Source organism: Trichosurus vulpecula, chromosome 1 (genome assembly GCF_011100635.1).
Source record: "Trichosurus vulpecula isolate mTriVul1 chromosome 1, mTriVul1.pri, whole genome shotgun sequence".
Lineage (NCBI taxonomy): Eukaryota > Metazoa > Chordata > Mammalia > Diprotodontia > Phalangeridae > Trichosurus > Trichosurus vulpecula.
In genome coordinates this window covers 549,979,080-549,999,224 of record NC_050573.1, presented here as the reverse complement: position 1 = coordinate 549,999,224, position 20,145 = coordinate 549,979,080, and the positions used below count along the sequence as shown (strand labels likewise).

Sequence of the window (20,145 nt, the reverse complement as noted above, 5' to 3'; positions counted from 1 at the left end):
CAATAAGATGAAAAAAAGTGACCAGTTGGATAATAAAACAAAACCCTGCAATCTGTTGCTTACAAGAAAATAAAAATGAAACTGAGTATTTTAAAATTATAGTGACCAATCTTGGACACAGAATAGAAAAGAGAAAATTCATTTCTCTCTCTTCTTTGCAGCAGTGGGGCTTGGAAATATACTGTTAGATTCAGTTGATGTTTGGGTTAGCCTTGGAGACCAGCTTTTTAAATTTTTTTTCTCTCATTCTTTGTTACAAAAGATGACTATGCGAAAGGTTGGAGAAGGATAGTGGAAAACAAAGGTGATATAAAAATAAAAAAAAATATTTTTCTTAAAAACATAAAAGCCTTATCTTTTGAAAGTTTTAGAGTTTCTTAATTTGGTTCCATGAACCTTGAGAAGTCCATAGATCTTATCCGTTACTCTCTTTTTTGTTAGGGATTTTGGATTTACTCTCCTTTAAACTATGGCATTTATTGTGTTGTGACCTTTAGGGGCATTCTTGATTATTTTTCCTTTCTCTGAGTCTCACTGTTGGTTTATTTATGTGGAATCATGCTCATACTTAGCATATTTTTATTTCATCCTTTTTCTTACAGTCATGGCCATTTGTCTCTTGCTTCTCTCTTCATTGTTTATTCCCTTGTGCTTTTACTTCTGGGACCCTGTTTTCTTCTGAGCAGACCCCTGGCAGTAGCTGGTCCCACATATCTTGAGTTGATGGCTGTGGGGACCCACAAGGTACCTATGCTGGGTAAACCTCACTGGGAGAAGACAATACAGCCCCTTTTCCTTAAGCAAGGAAACTTTTTTTCTCTAGGTGACAAGATAAATCCCTAATTTATCCTGTATATATCTTATTTGTACATAGTTGTTTGTATGTTACCTCCTCCATTAGATTCTAAGTTCACTGAGGATAGTGACTGTTTTTGCCCTTTTTTGTATCCTCAGTACTTAGCAAAGTACCTAGCGCATAGTAGGCATGTGCAATTCTTCATGACCCCTTTTGGGATTTTCTTTGCAAAGATACTGGAGTGGTTTGCCATTTCCTTCTCCAGCTCATTTTACAAAGGAGGAAACTGAGGCAAATAGGGTTAAGTATTTGTCCAAGGTCACTTGACTAATAAGTGTCTGAGCCATATTTGAACTTGGACCTTCCTGACTCCAGGCCCAGCATTCGCTGTACTGAGCCATCTGGTTGCCCCACTACATTCTGTAGTTGTTTTAAAACGGAATTTCCCTTTCTATCTCTTCCTGTTAGGTTTTGTTGATAATATACTGAAATGTTGGTGATTTGAATAGATTTATTTTATATCTTGCAGCTTTGCTGAAGTTATTGTTTTAATTAATTTTCATTTATCCCTTTAGGATTTTCTAAGTAAACCGTCACATTATTTATAAAAAAGTGATTATTTTTTTCTTTGTCTATGCTCATTTTCTCAGTTTCTTTTTCTTGTCTTTTTGGATAGCTTCTAGTATTATATCAAATATTAGTGGTGAAAATGGACATCCTTGCTTTACCCTTGATCTTTTAGGAAAAGTTATTAGTTTATCTCCACTACATATAACGCTATCTCTTGGCTTTACATAGATACTTTTTATCATATTAAGGAAAAGTCTATTTATTCTTTTGTTTTTTAATGTTTTTAAGAAGATTGGGTGTTGTATTTGTCAAAAAATTGCATCTATTGATATAATGATATGATTTTCATTGTTTTTACTAATATGATCTATTACATTAATGGTTTTCCTAATGTTGAGCCAATCCTGCATTTCTGGTCAAAATCCAGCCTGGTTATAATGATTATGATGCATTGCTGTTGACTCTTTGGTGATATTTTATTTAAATTTTTTTGTGTCAGTTCATTATGGATATTGGTCACAAGCTTTCTTTGTTTTGATTCAACCTGGTTTAGGTGTCAAGACAAAATTTATATCCTAGAAAGAATTTGATACAACTGCTTTGTTACCTATTTTTCAAATGGTTTATGTAATATTTCAATTATCTGTTTGAATATTTAATTGAATTCATTTGCAAATCTATAGTTTTTTTTCTTCAGGAGCTCATCACACTGCTTTTCCTCTGGAGCAAATCTATTTAGCTATTCTCAACATTTCAAGTAGGAAACAATATGTAAAAGGCAATAATAAAATGTCCAACTGTTAGGTCCCCCTATTGTTTCATTATTGTTTCTGGACCAGACAGAGGTTGAGAAATTATTCCAGCTGCTAAAAAATTCAAACCCATATTCTCACTATATTAGAGATGATAGCTATGACATGGGCCAGAGTAGAGGAGAGATACAGATAACCACTAGTAACAAGGAAATAGATCTTTAAATGGCCATGAAAAACTCTAGCTAGACCTCTGCCATCATTATATTTTGGAACTATTACAAATATAAGTGATGACTTTGATATGTTTAGATTGTAGTTCTAGTTTATTATCATGTTAAATTTGTAAAAGTAAGGATTATGAGTATATCTTTCTCTGTCATATTAGGTTTAACCCTGTGTAGATTTAGAAGAAAGGTAGTTGCTATGTTAATGTTTATGTTTCGTCTTTAAAACTTAGAGTTGTAAGCCTCTTAAAGACAGCTAATATAATTTTCATTTATTTTATTTTCATCTATACATGGCAGAAATTATATAGTGAACTATATAATCACCTGACTTACCCCAAATGCCTCTCTACCTTAGGTAACCTAGAAGAGTTCCTGGGGGAAAGTAGAAGCTGTGTTGAACACTGTATAGTTGCGTTTTCCATTGAAGTCAATAAATCCACTATTGTTGCCACTGCTCTGTTCAACAATCAGGCATACCATTCACCTGCAACATCCCTAGCAGTGGTGGATAATATCCTATTTATGTTATTTTGTGGCCCCAAAGCCTCTCTTGAAGTCTTCAACAAACCTCAGCCTCACAGAGCCACCGACTCTCCAAAAGAATCTTTAGGGTATGTGTGGCTTTCCATTCTCCTTAGGTTGGAGGGGAAGAGTAGTTTTCACAGCTATATTATTTCTCCCCCCTTAATTGTGTTTGTCCATTTATGTACACTCTGGAAATTTCTATATACAATAGGAATCTTTCCTATTTCCCACATATATTAATGTGTCCCTGTGTCCTCTCTCTTTTAGTTTTTCTCATGGATATGAGATTGCCTTTATTTTAATATTTGGCATAGCTACCTTGCCAAGTAGTTTTTCTCAACAACCAGTCACTGAAAGAGTCATTGGAGCAAAGCACATCCAGTTTGTGAGTGGTGTGTATGTCCTAAGTTTCTGGTTGTCTGCATTGATATGGGATATCATCAGCTTCTTTATTCTCTATTTACTTTTGCTGGTAAGTACCATGTGAGTATATCTTTTCCTATACCATAGAAACTCCCTCTTAAGCAAGTGCTATGCTGAATTCCAACCAAGCCAGAAAGAGTCTGCAGCTCCAGACTGAAGCCTCAGCTCCTGATACTAGGGTGATGTGAGATACAGAACATATCAATAAAACATGTTAAAAAGAGAAAAACAGAACTGAAGAGAACTTGAACACTCCAAATAGCAGAAATACAGGAGTAGTGAATGAGCATAGCAGGTAGGGAGAATAACCACAACAGAGTGATGATGTAAAAATGGGTAAGAGACTTCTTTCTAAATGTACACAAGGAGATAGCGGTGAAGGTAGAAGTCTGGTGGAGATAACAATGAGGGGGCAGATGAGTTATGATGGACAAAACCTAGCAACACCCTGCCTATGGGTGAATGCTTCTTTTGTGGGACCACATTATAACATGAGAGAATATGTAATAGGTGGCAGGGGGAGTAGGAGAACAGAGAAGAATGAATGATGTCTTGGATCAAATAAGGGTTAGCAATGAGGGAAAGATGGCCTCTTTGGTGTCAGAAAGAGAAGAGCCTACAAGGGAATTGGTGAGGAGGAGAGGAGAAAGACTGAAAAGGAGGGGGGAAGGGAAACATCCTTACTTTGGAGGTGGGAAGTGGTTCCACTGATGAATATTCCTATAAATGAAGAGATGGGTGGTGAAGGGAGATGAAGACATTACACTGGATGAAGTCTCAGGGACTTAGTGCTTGAAAAATCTATTTGTCCTGGAGCTAAGAGTTAGAACCCTTGGGGACAACTGGCACCTGGAGGAGTAAAAGAGCATGGACACAGGAGATTTCTAGGTGAAGACAAAGCAGTCAATAAGAAAGGGTATCGATCAGTGGTGGAATGCATAATCAGAGACATAGTCAAGGAGGGTCCCTATGATGGGACAGTGCTAGGTGGTGTAGTGGATAGAGTGTTGGGCCTGGATTCAGAAAGACCTGAGTTCAAATCTGGCTTCGGACACTAGCTGTATGACCCTAGGCAAGTAACTTAATCTTTGTTTGTATCAGTTTCCTTATCTGTAAAATGGGGATAAAAATAGCACCTCCATTCCAGGATTGTTGCGGGGATCAAGTAAGGTAAAGATTGTAGAGCACTTGGCCAATGGTAGGCATTGTGCGAATGTTCCCTGTTATTCTTATTCTTATTCCTCTTAATTGTCATTGCTCTGGAAATGAGGCACAGTGGAAAAGAGGAATCCATGGTATGAGCCCTTTAAGGCAGTGATAGAAAGCACATAAAGGGGAGACCACAGAATGGATACCTTGAAAGCTTTGATAGCATGAAGAATACAGAAAAAAGAGAGGGACCAGATAATAATAGGATAAGAAAATGAGAGTTTAGAGTAAACAGAGAAGATAGGTAATGAAGAGATAGGGGGAAATTCTTTTTGGAAAGACGCACCAAAAATATATATATATATATATATATATATATATATATATATATATATATATATATATATATATATATATATATTTATATAAAAACTAAGGAACAGAGGTGCCTGAAGGGGAGGAGAGAAAGAGGGAATACCAAGTGAAAAGAGGGAATCAGGTGAGAAGAGAGTCAGTGGGAAAGGAGCCACGTGAAAAAAAGATTAAATTAACCGAAGGAATATAATGCTGTTTTTATAACAGAAGAGGGAACTTAAAACTGAAAAGCTTCTACACAGACAACATTAATGTATCTAAGATAAATGGGAAAAATCTTTGTATCAAATATTTAAGATAAGGGGTTGGTATCCATGTGTACGTATATATCATATATATGTATTTATAATAGCATATCCATATATGTACACATATACATATATAGCACATAAATATGCCATTCCCTAATAGCTGAATGGTCAAAGCATAGGAAGAAATAGTTCTCAAAAGAACTGCAAGGCATTCACAATCACAAGAAAAAATGCTCCAAATCACTACTAATAAGGAAAATGAAAGTCAAAACAACCTGAAGGCTTCACCTCACACTCTGAAAATGAGCAAAGAGTACAAAAAATAGCAATAATCAATGTTAGAGGAGTCATGGAAGGACAGACAATTCAATACATTGTCAGTGGAGTGGTGGAGTGGCACAAGCATTTTATAAAGCAATTTTGAATTATACAAATAAAGTGACTAAAATGTTATACCCTTTGAACCAGAAATTACATTACTGAGCTTCTATCCCAAGGAAGCCATCAATAAGAAAAAAATCCCCATCTACTCCAAAATATTGATGGCAGCATTTTTGTGATAGCTGAATATGAGAAACAAAGTAGATGTCTATCTATTTGGGAATAGTTAAGCTGTGATATTTGAATGGAATGGAATATTACTGTGATGTAAGAAATGACGTGTGTGATAAATATAAAATAGCATGGAAAGGTTTACATGAACTGATGTAGAATGAAGTCAGTAGAGCCAATAAAACGATAAGCACAGTAAATACAATTTAAATGCAAAAAAACAACACCCCCAAATCAAAAGTAAATGTAACAAATGTATATAGATCAAGTGGAATTCAAATGAAAAGATATGAGAATACACCCCCAACCTAACTCTTTGAGGATGTGGCAGGTCCACAGGTGTTGCACATTGCACACATTTTCAGACTTTTTCATTGTGCTGATCAGATATGCTTTCCCCCCTCTTTTTCCTCTCCAAAAATACTACTGTCATACGGGATGGATCTCTGGGAGGGGGGAAGAATACATGGCATACATCATGTAAGAAATAGAAAGTATCAATAAAACTTATTTTTAAAGAAAACTATCCTGCTTTCAGTCCCCCCCGGTCATGTATCTTATCTGAAAACTGGCCCTGTACTAGTCAATCATTTATTGTTTCCAAGTTCCTTTGATTGAATACAGTCACGGGGAGAGGGGGAGATGGACACCTCTTTTTCTGATTTCAGGGAATTATACCTATTTACTCTCTCCTTCCCAACTTGGAAAGTACCTAATCTTTTCTCCAATTAGAAATCAGATTACCTAATTTTGTATGCTGGTTAATTGTTTGCTCTTAATTAATTGGTCTAATTTGATTAATTGTTTTTAATGCATAAAAAGCTAAGCCTTCCCTGCACCCCCCCCACATTCAGCCAAAGCTGAGGTGGCTTGGTCCCAATTTGATGTGCAGTTAGCATGCATTACTTAATAAATTGATATGCTTGGGAGCTGAAACCTTTGTTTCCTCAGTCATTTCATCTTTCACCTGCCACAGAACTTTGAAATCTAGGTATTTACAGGAAAACTAGGTTTTATCTAAGCAGAATGCCCATTGGGCAGATTTATTACCTGCCAGATTTCATTTAAAAGTACACTGTCTCCCAAGAACTGGTAAGTAGATATAAGAATGGGACCTCAGAATTCACAGATGCTGGAGTGGTATGATGAAAAGAGCACTGATTTGGAGTGTCTGGGTCTTAGGTTTCTCATCTATGTAATAGGGCACTCAACTTAGATCATCTCTGAGGCTTAGTCACGGCCCTTTAAAGTTCTTTTCTACCTTCCTTCCTTTGTAGTCTCCTTACACCTTATTCCCTTCCACATACTTTTCCTACAAGATACTTCATCTCCCAACTCCAGTCATTTTCACTGGCCAGGAACTCCCCATGCTGGGAAGTTCACAGAGCCTGGTCCTAACAAAAAGTCTAAAGTCAAAAAGTAGTCTGAAAGAATGAGCAAACAGAAAAAGAATGCCAGCAAGAAAACTTTTACCCACCTTTCCCTAAGAAAAGCATTTTTGTCTATTTTGCCAAGGACTGTTTCCAAAGAATCTGGAAAGGACTTCAGAGGAAAATATTTCTCAATGTTTCTGTGGAACTACAAAAGGAAGTTTTTAATATGCTTCTATGACGAATAGTTACATTGCTCTACTTTCTATTTCTTTTTTGGAGGGGGGTAGGCAAGGCAATTGGGGTTAAGTGACTTGCGCAAGGTCACACAGCTAGTAAGTGTGTCAAGTGTTTGAGGCCAGATTTGAACTCAGGTCCTCCTGACTCCAGGGCAGGTGCTCTACTCACTGCTCCACCTAGCTGCCCCACATTGCTCTACTTTTAAAGGTGAAACTAGCAGTTTTCTTCATTTGCTATTCTGGATTGATTTCTTGCTTGGTGTACCATGTTCTTTCATTCTACTCAACACCTTTACTTTGTCTCTATGTCTCAGGGATTATTCAGAGCCCATGATTTGAAATATTTTTTTGAAGACATATACTCTTTGAATGTCTTACTTATATTCATGTTATATGGATGGTCCATCATTCCCCTCACGTACCTGATGAGTTTCTTCTTCTCACGAGGTCCAAGTGCAGAATTCGGCCTTTTCCTATTCAATATATTTTCTGGATTGGTCAGCATGCCCATTGTCTTCATGATAGACAACAAAGGTAAGATTATCAAAACCTACTTTTCCTTAAATTAGCCCTTTCACAGGATGTAGTAATTAGAAAGTACAAAGAATGAGATATAGGCATAGGGATCTTACTGAGTAGACAAAAGGTCCTATGTACCTGTAAACCCCTGTTTATAAAAATTCCTTAATCAAAGGGGTGAAACTCAGACTGACCAACCCTTTTGGATTAGGAAAACTAGATTTATATGATTCAGCCTGTTGCTTCAAGTCTCTCCCTACTCTATACTTTTACACAGCTGTCAAATTGATCTTCTTAAAGCACAAGTGTAACCATGTCAAATCCCTGTTCACTAAACCCTAGTGGCTCACTATTGCCTCCAGGATCAAGTCTCTTAAAACTCTTTTGTAACTTGGTTGCTTCCTACCTTTGTCATCTCCTTATACCTTATTCCCTTCCATATACTTTGTGATTCAATGACTCTGGCTTCCTTGTCATTCCTACCAAAAGACACTCCATGTCCCAAGTCCAGATATTTTCATTTCCCTGTGCATAGAAGTCCACAGACCCTGGCCGTAACACAACTCCAAAGCTACAAAGTAGACTGGAAGAATGAGCAAACAAGAAAGAATCTCACCATAAAAAGCTATTATGACAGGGACACTAATGACACAAATGAAGAAAAGAATAATTCTTTAAAAAAACCTGCAAGTAAAGCATCAATAAAAAACACCACTTGGGCACAAATTCAAGTACAATTCTTGGAAGAGATGAAACAAGAATATTTTTTTCAAAAGAGGTAAAATGGCTTTTTAATGAATGAAATGAAAATACTAGAGGAAAAATTGGAAAGGAAATAAGCACTGTGAAAAAAGTATTTGAAAAGATAATAGCTTGGCACAAGAAGTATAAGAGCCTTGCCAAGCAGGAAACTCCCTGAAAGTTAGAACTGAATAAATAGAAGCAATTGTCTCTGTAAGACAACAAAAATATGAAAACAAAGTCAAAAGGATAAAACATAGAAGGAAATGTAAGATCTTAGTAAAAATAACTGACCTGGAAAACAGATCAAAGAGAAAAAAGAACTACTGAACTACCTGGAGACCATAACCAAAATGAGATCCTGTTTTAAGAAATCTTACAAGAAAACTGCTCAAATTTCTTAGAAACAGAAGGCAAAGTGGAAATAGAAAGCTCCACCAGTCACTTCATCTGTATATTAATTTATGTAAATGAATAAATAAATGTGGTACAACATTGTTGCATTGTAAGAAATTATGAAAGGGATAGTTTCAGAGGCACTTGGGAAGACTTACATGATTTGATGCAGAGACAAGTGAATACCATCAGAAGAATGATTTTGATCAGTGTAATGACCAACCACAATTCCAGAGAATTAATGATGAAACATGCTGAGTACCTACTGATAGAGAAGTGAAGGACTCAGTGCAGAATGATACACACACACATGCACACCCATATTTGGATCTGACCAGTGCAGAAATTTACCTTGCTTGATAATTGACATGATCAGATTGATTCTGTGTCTTTTAAAAAATCAATCCTTTTTTACTTTTAATTGATTTTGTCCTGTCAGTGCTTGTCATGGGTTCTTTTTCTATGAACTTAGTGCAGAAATTCAGCTGGCCTACAAGGAATTAAGTTTAGAAATCCAGTTTTCGACAAGGTCAGTCAGATTCCCATAAGGAAGTGAATTTGAGCAGATTTGAGAGAGTTAGAAACTGCGAGCAGTCTGAGTGGGGCAAATTTCCGAGCCAGGAGAGTCTGAAAAGCCAAAGGCATGAATCTGTAGGCTTGGAGAGTGCTCGGCGTGTGGAGCTGCTCCAGACCAAAGCGGAAGCAGTCGGCTGGGAAACCCATGTGGAACACAGGCTGGGAGAAAGCTGGGCACCCGAAACCGGTGGAGATCCCCAGGCCTCCCAACACAGGACAGGAATCTGTGGAAGCGACAAGAGGCAGCACAACGCCACCGGCCCTGAAACACCAACTCCTGAGCCTTGCAGCCCGAAGGTATGAAACACTTCTTGAACTTCCGGGAGACATATTTGCCAGGTAAACGGCTCTAATCCCTCCCCTTCCCACACAGAGAATTCCTTGGGAAAAAAGAAAAAGAACACTGGAACAGAGGAGAAAGAAGTGGGGCTTCAGTGGTCAAATAGCAGAAGTTCATTAGTCCCAGAGGGGCAGAGCCAGCAGGGGTCAACACCAGGAGCCCAGACATAATCTTGCTCCCCCAGGGGAAGTGTCAGACATCAGCTCAAACAACAAACAGCTGAGACCATTGCTGAAGAGCAACAGTACTGGAGAGCGCCCTTAGGGAAAGAGACGTCAAGGAGCCAGACCCCTCCCCCACACCTCAGGAAATTGAAGGCTATAATTCTAGACTCACAATCCCCAGAATAAGAAAGCTGGGGCAGAGAGCCCTGAGCTCCAAAGGCAGAAATTTGTTGTAAAGCCAGGAAAAGGCAAACCAACATGAAGAAGAACACAAAAGAAAAAAAAAACGAGGACCATCGATTCTTTTTATGGAGACAGGCAGGATCAAAATACCAATATGGAAGAGGAAAGCAATGACACTATAGATACATCAGATACCTCAAAAGGTAATGTGAACTGGTCTCCAGCCCAAAAAGCATGGCTGGAAGAGCTAAAGGAGGATTTTAAAAACAAAATTAGGGACCTAAAAGAAAATATGGAAAAAAAAAAGATTGGCGAAATGGCTACGAAGATTCAGAATCTAGAGAGAGAAAATGACACACTGAGAGGCAAAATCAACCAACTGGAAAAGGAGACTCAAAAGCAAAATGAAAACGCTAACTCATTAAAAATTAGAGTTGAGCAAGTGGAAGCTAATGAATCTATGAGGCACCAAGAAGTAGTAAAACAAAATGTAAAGAATGAGAAAATAGAAAAAAATGTGAAATATCTGATTGGGAAAGCAACTTACCTGGAAAATAGATCCAGGAAAAACAATTTAAGAGTTATTGGTCTACCGGAAATCCACAATGAATAAAAGAGCCTTGACAGTATCTTCGAAGAAATTATCAAAGGCAAATGCCCAGAGGTCCTAGAACCACAGGGCAAAATAGTCATTGAAAGAATTCACCGATCACGCCCTGAAAGAGATCCCAAACTGAAAACACCAAGAAATATCATAGCTAAATTTCAGAACTACAAAGTCAAGGAGAAAATACTTCAAGCAGCCAAAAAGAAACAATTCAAATATCATGGAACTACAGTCAGGATCACACAGGATCTCTCAGCTTCTACATTAAAAGACAGCAGAAATTAGAATATGATATTCTGAAGGGCAAAGGAGCTGGGATTGCAACCAAGGATGAACTACCCAGCAAAACTAAGCATAATTTTTCAGGCAAGGAGATGGACGTTCAACAAAATAAGGGAATTCCAGACCTTCCTGATGAAAAGGCCAGAACTCAATGGAATATTTGATCTCCAAATACAAAACTCAAGAGAGACATAAAAAGGTAAACAGAGGGAAAAACCCCCACAAATATTATTAATAAGGGCAAATTATTTGCATCTTTGTATAGGATTATATCATCTTACATTTCTTTTATATATAGACATATATATGTCAGTCGTGAGAATGGTACAGCCATTATGATGATTGAAAGGGATACACATAGATTGTGAATGCCTGTATAAAATAATTGATATAAGGATAAAAAACATAAGTAAGAGATGTAAAGGGAGGGCTATGAGAAAAGAGGTAAGGAGGTAGTAGAAAAGGGTAAATTACACCAAATGAAGAAGCACAAAAACATATTCTAGTAGAGGGAAAGAAGGGAGGGAGAAGAGCAGTATTTGAGCTTCACTGTCATCTGATCTGGTTCAAGAAGGGAATAACATACCCTGATAAGTATAGAAACCTAACTTGTCCTACAGGAAGTAGGAGGGGAAGGGGGGAAAAAAGGGAGGGGGGTGGTCAGAAGGGAAAGGAGAAGTAACAAGTGGGAAACAATAAGGGAGGGGAATAAAGAGGGAGGGTAAACTGAGGAAGGCGGCAGTCAAAAGCAAAACTTTGTTGAGGAAGGGAAGGGGAAAAGGAGAAATAAAAGCATAAACAGGGGGAAATAGGATGGAGAAAAAGACACAGATAGAAATCATAACTGTGAACGTGAATGGGATGAACTCTCCCATAAAATGGAAGCAGATAGCAGAATGGATTAAAAACCATAATCCTACAATATGCTGTTTACAAGAAACACAGTTGAAGAAGGGGGATACACACAGGGTAAAGGTAAAAGGCTGGAGTAAAATACATTGCGCCTCAGCTAAAGTAAAAAAAGCAGGTGTAGCAATCCTAATCTCAGACAAAGCAAAAGTAAAGATAGATTTAATTAAAGGAGATAAGGAAGGACATTACATCCTGCTAAAAGGCACCATAAACAATGAAGCAATATCATTGTTTAACATATATGCACCAAGTGGTAAGGCATACAAATTCTTAGAGGAGAGGTTAAGGGAGTTACAGGAAGAAATAGATAGCAAAACTATAATATTGGGAGACCTCAACCTCCCCCTTTCTGAACTTGACAAATCTAACCTCAAAATAAATAAGAAAGAAGTTAAGGAGGTAAACACAATTTTAGAAAAGGCAGATATGATAGACCTCTGGAGGAAACCGAGTGGAGATAAAAAGGAATATACTTTCTTCTCAGTGGTACATGGCACATACTCAAAAATTGACCATGTACTAGGGCATAAAAACCTCACAGTCCAGTGCAGAAAAGCAGAAGTAGTCAATGCATCTTTTTCAGATCATGATGCAGTAAGAATTATTTGTAACAAAGAACCATGGAAAAATAAGCTAAAAACTAATTGGAAACTAAATAATTTAATTCTAATGAATGAGTGGGCCAAAGAACAAATCAGAGAAACAATTAATAACTTCATTCAAGAGAATGACAATAATGAAACAACATACCAAAACTTATGGGATGCAGCAAAAGCAGTTCTTAGGGGAAGTTTTATATCCCTAAATGCTTACATGAATAAAATTGGGAAAAAGGAAATCAATGATCTGGACATACAGCTGAAAAAGCTAGAAAAAGAGCAAATTGAAAATCCCCAATTAAATACCAAATTAGAAATAATGAAAATCAAAGGAGAGATTAATAAAACTGAAGCCAAGAAAACTATTGAATTAATAAATAAAAGAGCTGGTTTTATGAAAAAACCAATAAAATTGATAAACCTTAGGTCAATTTGATTAAAAAAAAGAAAGAAGAAAATCAAATTACCAGTATCAAAAATGAAAAGGATGAGTTCACCTCTAATGAAGAGGAAATCAAAACAATAATTAGGAATTATTTTGCTCAATTGTATGCCCACAAATTTGACACTTAGAGATATGGATGAATATCTACAAAAACATAAATTGCCCAGGTTAACAGAAAAGGAAGTAAAATTTCTAAATAACCCCATCTCAGAAAGAGAAATTGAGCAAGCATCAATGAACTCCCTAGGAAAAAATCTCCAGGGCCAAATGGTTTTACATGTGAATTCTATCAAACATTTAAAGAACAACTAATTCCTATACTTTGTAGACTATTTGGGAAAATAGGTGAAGGAGTCCTACCAAATTCTTTTTATGACACAAATATGATACTAATACCCAAACCAGATAGAGTCAAAACAGAGAAAGAAAATTATAGACCAGTTTCTCTAATGAATATTGATGCAAAAATTTTAAATAAAATATTAGCAAAAAGATTGCAGCAACTTATCACCAGAATAATCCACTATGACCAGGTAAGATTTATTCCAGGAATGCAAGGCTGGTTCAATACTAGGAAAACTATTAGCATGATTGACCATATCAACAACAAAACTAGCAGAAACCATATGATCATCTCAATAGATGCAGAAAAAAGCTTTGACAAAATACAACACCCATTCCTACTAAAAACACTAGAAAGCATAGGAATAAATGTAATCTTCCTTAAAATTATAAATAGCATCTACCTAAAACCATTAACAAGCATTATTTGTAATGGGGATAAGTTAGATGTATTCCTAATAAGATAAGGGGTGAAACAAGGATGTCCATTATCACTCCTACTATTCAATTTGGTACTAGAAACATTAGCTATAGCAATAAGAGAAGAAAAAGAAATTGAAGGAATTAGAATAGGAAAAGAAGAAACTAAATTATCACTTTTTGCAGATGATATGATGATTTATCTAGAGAATCCTAGAAAACCAAGTAAAAAACTACTTGAAATAATAAACAACTTTAGCAAAGTTGCAGGATATAAAATAAACCCACATAAATCCTCAGCATTCCTATACATTACTGACAAAGCCCAACAGCAAGAGACAGAAAGAGAAATTCCATTCAAAGTTACTGAAGGCACTATAAAATATTTGGGAGTCTACTTGCCAAGACAAACCAGGGCCTATATGAACATAGCTATGAAACACTTTTCACATGTATAAAGTCGGATCTAAATAAATGGAAAAATATCAATTGCTCATGGTTAGGCCGAGCTAATATAATAAAAATGACAATTTTACCTAAATTAATCTATCTATTCAGTGCCATACCAATTGAACAACCAAAAAATTATTTTACTGAGCTGGACAAAATAATAACAAAATTCATCTGGAAGAACAAGAGGTCTAGAATATCTAGGGTATTAATGAAAAGAAATGCTAGAGAAGGTTGCCTAGCCATACCAGATATTAAACTGTACTGTAGAGCAGCAGTCATCAAAACTACCTGGTTAAGAAACAGAGGTGTGGATCAGTGGAATAGGATAGGAACACAAGATGGAGAAGTCAACAAGTATAGCAATCTACTCTTTGATAAACCCAAAGAGGCCAGCTTCTGGGCTAATAATTCACTATTTCACAAAAACTGTTGGGAAAATTGAAAAATGGTAGGGTAGAAACTGGGCATAGACCAATATCTTACACCATATACCAAAATAAAGTCAAAATGGTTCATGATTTAGGAGTAAAGGCTGATACTATAAGTAATTTGGGAGAGCAAGGAATAGTTTACTTATCAGATTTATGGAAAAGAAAAGAATTCATGACCCAACAAGAGATAGAGAGCATTACAAAATGCAAAATGGATAATTTTGATTACGTTAAATTGTAATGTTTTTGTACAAAAAAGCCAATGCAACAAAAATTAGGAGGGAAGCAGAAAATTGGGAGAAAATCTTTACAACTAGTATCTCTGATAAAGGCCTCATTTCTAAAATATATAGGGAACTGAGCCAAATATATAGGAATACAAGCCATTCCCCAATTGAGAAATGGTCAAAGGATATGAACAGGCAGTTTTCAGAGGAAGAAATTATAGATATCTATAGGCATATGAAAAAATACTGTAAATCACTACTGATTAGAGAAATGCAAATCAAAACAACTCTTAGATACCACATCTTTTCTGTAAGATTGGCTAAAATAACAAAACAGGAAAGTGATAAATGCTGGAGAGGATGTGGGAAAATTGGAACATTGTTACATTCCTGGTGGAGTTGTGAGATGATCCAGCCATTTTGGAGAGCAATTTGGAACTACGCCCAAAGGGCTATAAAAATGTTCATACCCTTTGACCCAGCAATACCACTTCTAGGGTTGTATCCCAAAGAAATCATAGAAGCGGGAAAAGGACCCATATGTACAAAAATATTTATAGCGGCTCTTTTTGTGGTAGCTAAGAATTGGAAATCAAAGGGATGCCCATCAATTGGGGAATGGCTGAACAAGCTGTGGTATATGAAGGTAATGGAATAGTATTGTGCCATAAGAAATGAGGATAATATGGACTTCATAATAATCTGGAAAAACCTACACGATATAATGCTGAGTGTGCGGAGCAGAGCCAGGAGAACATTATGCACAACCAGAGATATATGGATTCTGTGAGAACCAACCCTGACAGACTTCATTGTTCTCAGCAACACAAGGTACAAAGACAACTCCAAAGGACTCACGTTGGAGAATTCTATCTACATCCAGAGAAAGAACTATGAAGTATGAATGCAGATTGAGGCACACTTCATGCTTGCCTTTTTCTCCCCCCTTTTTTTTCTTCTCTTTTGTTTTTGTTTTTGGGTTGTTGTTTTGTTTTTTTTTTTTGGTTCTGTTTCATCTTTCTTATGATTCATTCCATTGGTCATAATTCTTCTCCACAACTTGACTAGTGTATAAATTAATTCAATGGGAAGTTATTCGTGGTAGTTATATGAGATTCTATGCCATCTTGGGGAGGGAGGTGGGAGGGACGGGAGAAAATCTGGAACTCAAAATTATGTAGAACTGTGTGTTATAAACTAAAAATAAAAATTAAAAAAAAGAAATTCAGTTCTCCCTGCTAATCTCTGTTCTATTCTTGCCTCAAGGAAATCTGTTATCCTTGTGGGATGTGGGTAGACCACAGTCTAGTATCTTTACACCACCAAGCTATCCTTCAACAATGTCTGGTATATTATTCAAAGAAATCTGCTCTACTACTTCTAACATTGTAAGTGGACTGAAATAATTTATTAGTGAAGAGGAAAGAAGGAGGTGGTTGGCTAGCCCCTCATTCCCAATTTCCAACCAATCATATTGTCCCACATGTCTCAGCTCTGTAACCAATCATATTGATTTCACTATTCATGATGTCAAGCTCCTTTAACCAATTGTAACTTGTCTCTCACCTATGAAATCCTGTTCTTTGTTCTGTATTCCTCAAAACCATAAAAAAGAGATTGCCCCTTCCTTCTGGGTCTTAGCTTTGCTCTGGAAGCCAAGATCCTATTTATTGGTAAATTCTCACTTTACCAGTAAATTGATCATGCTCAAAATGTTATGCCTCTAATTACCCTATTTGGACTCTAACACTATGCATGTTTGTAATGGGGTTTTTGTTTTTCTTTCATTCTCCATTAGGGGAGAAGACTTTGGGATAGAAGTGAGAGGAGGTGGATTTTTGCTATTTGACAAATACGTGTGTGTGTGTGTGTGTGTTGCCTTTCCTCTGAGACTATTTCCAATTTATTCTGTATAAATCTTGTCTGTAATTGTTTGCATGTTGTCTCCTCCATTAGATTTGAGATCAGGGATTGTTTTTTGCCTTTCTTTGTATCCCTAGCATTTAGCACATTACCTGGGACATAATTAGTTGCTTTATAAATTCTAGATGCTTGACTTGTTGACTTTTCTCCATCACTACCAGCACTACCCAAATCTTCTAATCATATAGGGTCTCTTTTGGAAGAGATGTCTCAAACCAATGCTACTAATTAAAGCAATGAAGCAACTGGTAAAAAAGGAGAAATTATTTCTAATTGTGAACCCTTGAAAAAGTTAGGGTTATTTCATCTCTTGCAGGATAGTTGTTCACATTCTTTGTGGAAGAGGCAGATGGGTAAGATGAGTTTTGGAGCAGCTTGGTGGCTTAGTGGATAGAGATGCTGGGCCTGGGATCCGAAAGACTAATCTTTCTGAATTCAAATCAGGCTTCAGACACTTAACTGTGTGACCCTGGGCAAGTCACTTAACCCTGTTTGTCTTTATTTCCTCATCTGCAAAATGAGCTGGAGGAGGAAATGGCAAACTGTTTCCACAATCCCGCTAGCAGCTTCTGTGGGGGTGTAAGATCTACCCACACCCAGCACCCAGAAAGCTGCCAACAGCACAGGTTCTCTTGATCTGCTTAACTAAGGAAAGCAAGGTGAAGGGGTTGACAAGTTTATTTTAATCCAGCATACAGACAGCATTCACTCAGTTCAGGGAAAAAAACCAGCTCCCTGAACTTCAGAACAAAATACAAACAAATTACAAACATCAACAGACAGACCCAATACAGATTCATAGTTACCAACATCTAGGTTCAGCCCGGGAGCTCGGAACAAGGGCTGGCCCAGAGTCACGAGCCCCACCACTGCTGTAGGAATGAGCTCCAAAGAACAGACAGCCAACCCCTGGTTTTTATATCTTTTTCAGCATCAGGGGTGATTCACACATGGGACTCACCCACATGACCTAGAATCGTCACAAAGAGGCGGACTTAAACCCACGTGGTCTAAAAGCCTCTGCTCTCCCAGACATGTAAACTAGGCCCTCCCTGGAGTTAGCCCCACCCTGGGCCCCACCTTAGTTGCCAATCCACACCCACTAAGGTTTTACACCTAATAGGGATTTAGGCCTGGGTCTTAGCACCTAGTGAGGCTCAATGAATTACTCAAAGGGAAGAAAAGCCAAACTATTCAAGGGCACTTGTTGAACTAAGTGCTAAGGAGCCCATTTTGCTTACCAACACACAAACTACTCCAGTATCTTTGCCAAGAAAACCCCAAGTGGGGTCACAAAGGGTTGGATACAACTGAAATGACTGAATGAAAACAAGAAGATGAGTTTTAAGAGGCCTGTCCCCTTGTTGGGAATATTGATAAAATACTACTTTTATTTTACATGAGAAGAAAGTTTGTATTAAAAGAAGGGGCACTGAACATGTAGTATAGAGATCTGGTTTTGAATCCAACCTCTAACACTTATTGGCTATATGATCTTGGGCAGGTCACCTTATATTTCATACTCAGCTTCTGCATACAAAGATGTCTGAGATACCTTTCTTAAAGGTTATTATGAAGATTTAATATGATAATATATGTAAAATGCTTTCTAAAGTCTAAATTATGCTATAAATATCAGCTAGTAAAGATTCATGAAAGGTTTGTGATTTCAGTCCTCCTGGTCACAACTTCTCTATAACTTAAGAGTCAAAAAGAGCTATGTAAAGCTTAGAGAAGTTGAGAGATTTGCCAATGGCAAAATAGTAAGTGTCTGAGATAAGCTCTGAACCCAGGTCTGCTTGACTTCAGTTCCAGTACTCTGTCTACCATGTTGGCCACGTTGACTTTCCAGGAGAGACACTTTTTTTAAAGACAATACAGTCATTATCATCATGGCTGGGAAGGGATCAGAGTTTCTCTAAAATATATTTTCTCTATATGCAATTCAGAGTTCTAGAAAATAACACTTTTTGGCCAATGGCCAAAGTCAAAGAACATGACTAATGGAAGGGCACGTGCTCCTGCCCTCCTAGAATGACTGGCATACCAATATAGATGAATTCTCTGGTTCTTTCTTCCTAAGAGATGAGGGAGAGGCTTCTCAATCCCACCTGCCTAGAACTTAGGTAAATACTATTGGAATAAAGAAGATGTCCATTTCTAACATACAGATTCTTCAAGCTAGAAGAGGCCTTAGATGTCTAACACAAACCCCTGATTTTACTGTAAAATAATTAAATAATTTAAGGAGAAAAGTTCCCTACTAAAGGAGATGTCTGTAACTCAAACACAGTGATGATCTGTAGTTCCCAGGAGAAAGGTACAGAGAAGCAGTTATTGCCATTCCTGGGAGAAAGGCATGAACCTATTTCAGGAACTCTATATGTTCTATTTAAAACAAGGTTCAGATTCTCTTTTTAGGGGAGCTGATAATACTTAGTTGTGCTACTTAGGGCATGACTATGTCGGTGGGCTAAAAGATGTTCTCCGAGGACTGAATTGGCCAGACGTCGGCTGTGGAAGTCCAGGCCAGGATCAATTACAACTTCCCCAGGCTTGAACATATCATCCACACCCAAGAATATGTTCTGTATTCCCAAAGTGGAGAAAATATTCTGTAGGGTAAATACAGCAAACCCTGGAAAGTATGGATTCTTCCACTCTAACACTAGTCCAGACCAGACCAGTGTAAGGCAAATTCTTAGCAACAGCCATCATATCCTTAAGATTTTAGAGATTTCTGGGGTCAGGAGAGTGATATAAAGCAATAGTAGCTGCTTAGGTCAATCCAAAGATTGCTAATGTCTCTCTCCATGTATCCTTTGGTAAAACCTATGGAGGGGAGGGAGAAGCAACATTGGACCACGAGAATATTCTAGGCAGAAGACAATGGGAAGGCTTTGAACCTACTAGCTAGGACTAGGTCAGGGAGGGAGAAAGAAACTTCCTATAATGCAATGGGCACTGGACTGTGAATAAGGAAACCTAGTTTCCCAAAGTAGCTCACCACTTGGGATGTAAACAGTTTAATATTATTGAATAACATTTTTATTTCCTGTTTACCTTTTTATGCTTCTCTAGGGTCTTATATTTGAAGATTGAATTTTCTGTTCAGCTCTGGTCTTTTCACCAGGAAAGTTTGAAAGTCTCCTATTTCATTGAATGTCCATCTTTTCCCCTGAAAGAGTATGCTAAGTTTTGCTGGGTAGTTGATTCTTGGTTGTAATCCAAGCTCCTTTGCCTTCTGCAACATCATATTCCAAGCCCTCCAATGCTTTCATGTAAAGCTGCCAAGTTCCTTGGAGTTTTCATTTTGAGATCTCTTTCAGGAGGTAATTGGTGGATTCTTTCAA

The 20,145-nt window shown here is 37.3% G+C and overlaps 1 protein-coding gene across 1 annotated transcript in view; it reads left to right on the top strand.

Annotated features, from left to right (window-relative positions):
- LOC118834196 (ATP-binding cassette sub-family A member 3-like) overlaps nucleotides 1-20,145 on the top strand; it is a 233,891-nt gene that overhangs the window by 164,930 nt on the left and 48,816 nt on the right. Inside the window, exons 19-21 of the mRNA XM_036741643.1 lie at nucleotides 2,704-2,959; nucleotides 3,141-3,345; nucleotides 7,547-7,766. Coding sequence (XP_036597538.1) covers nucleotides 2,704-2,959; nucleotides 3,141-3,345; nucleotides 7,547-7,766 — 681 coding nt within the window. The remainder of the gene's footprint in view (nucleotides 1-2,703; nucleotides 2,960-3,140; nucleotides 3,346-7,546; nucleotides 7,767-20,145) is intronic.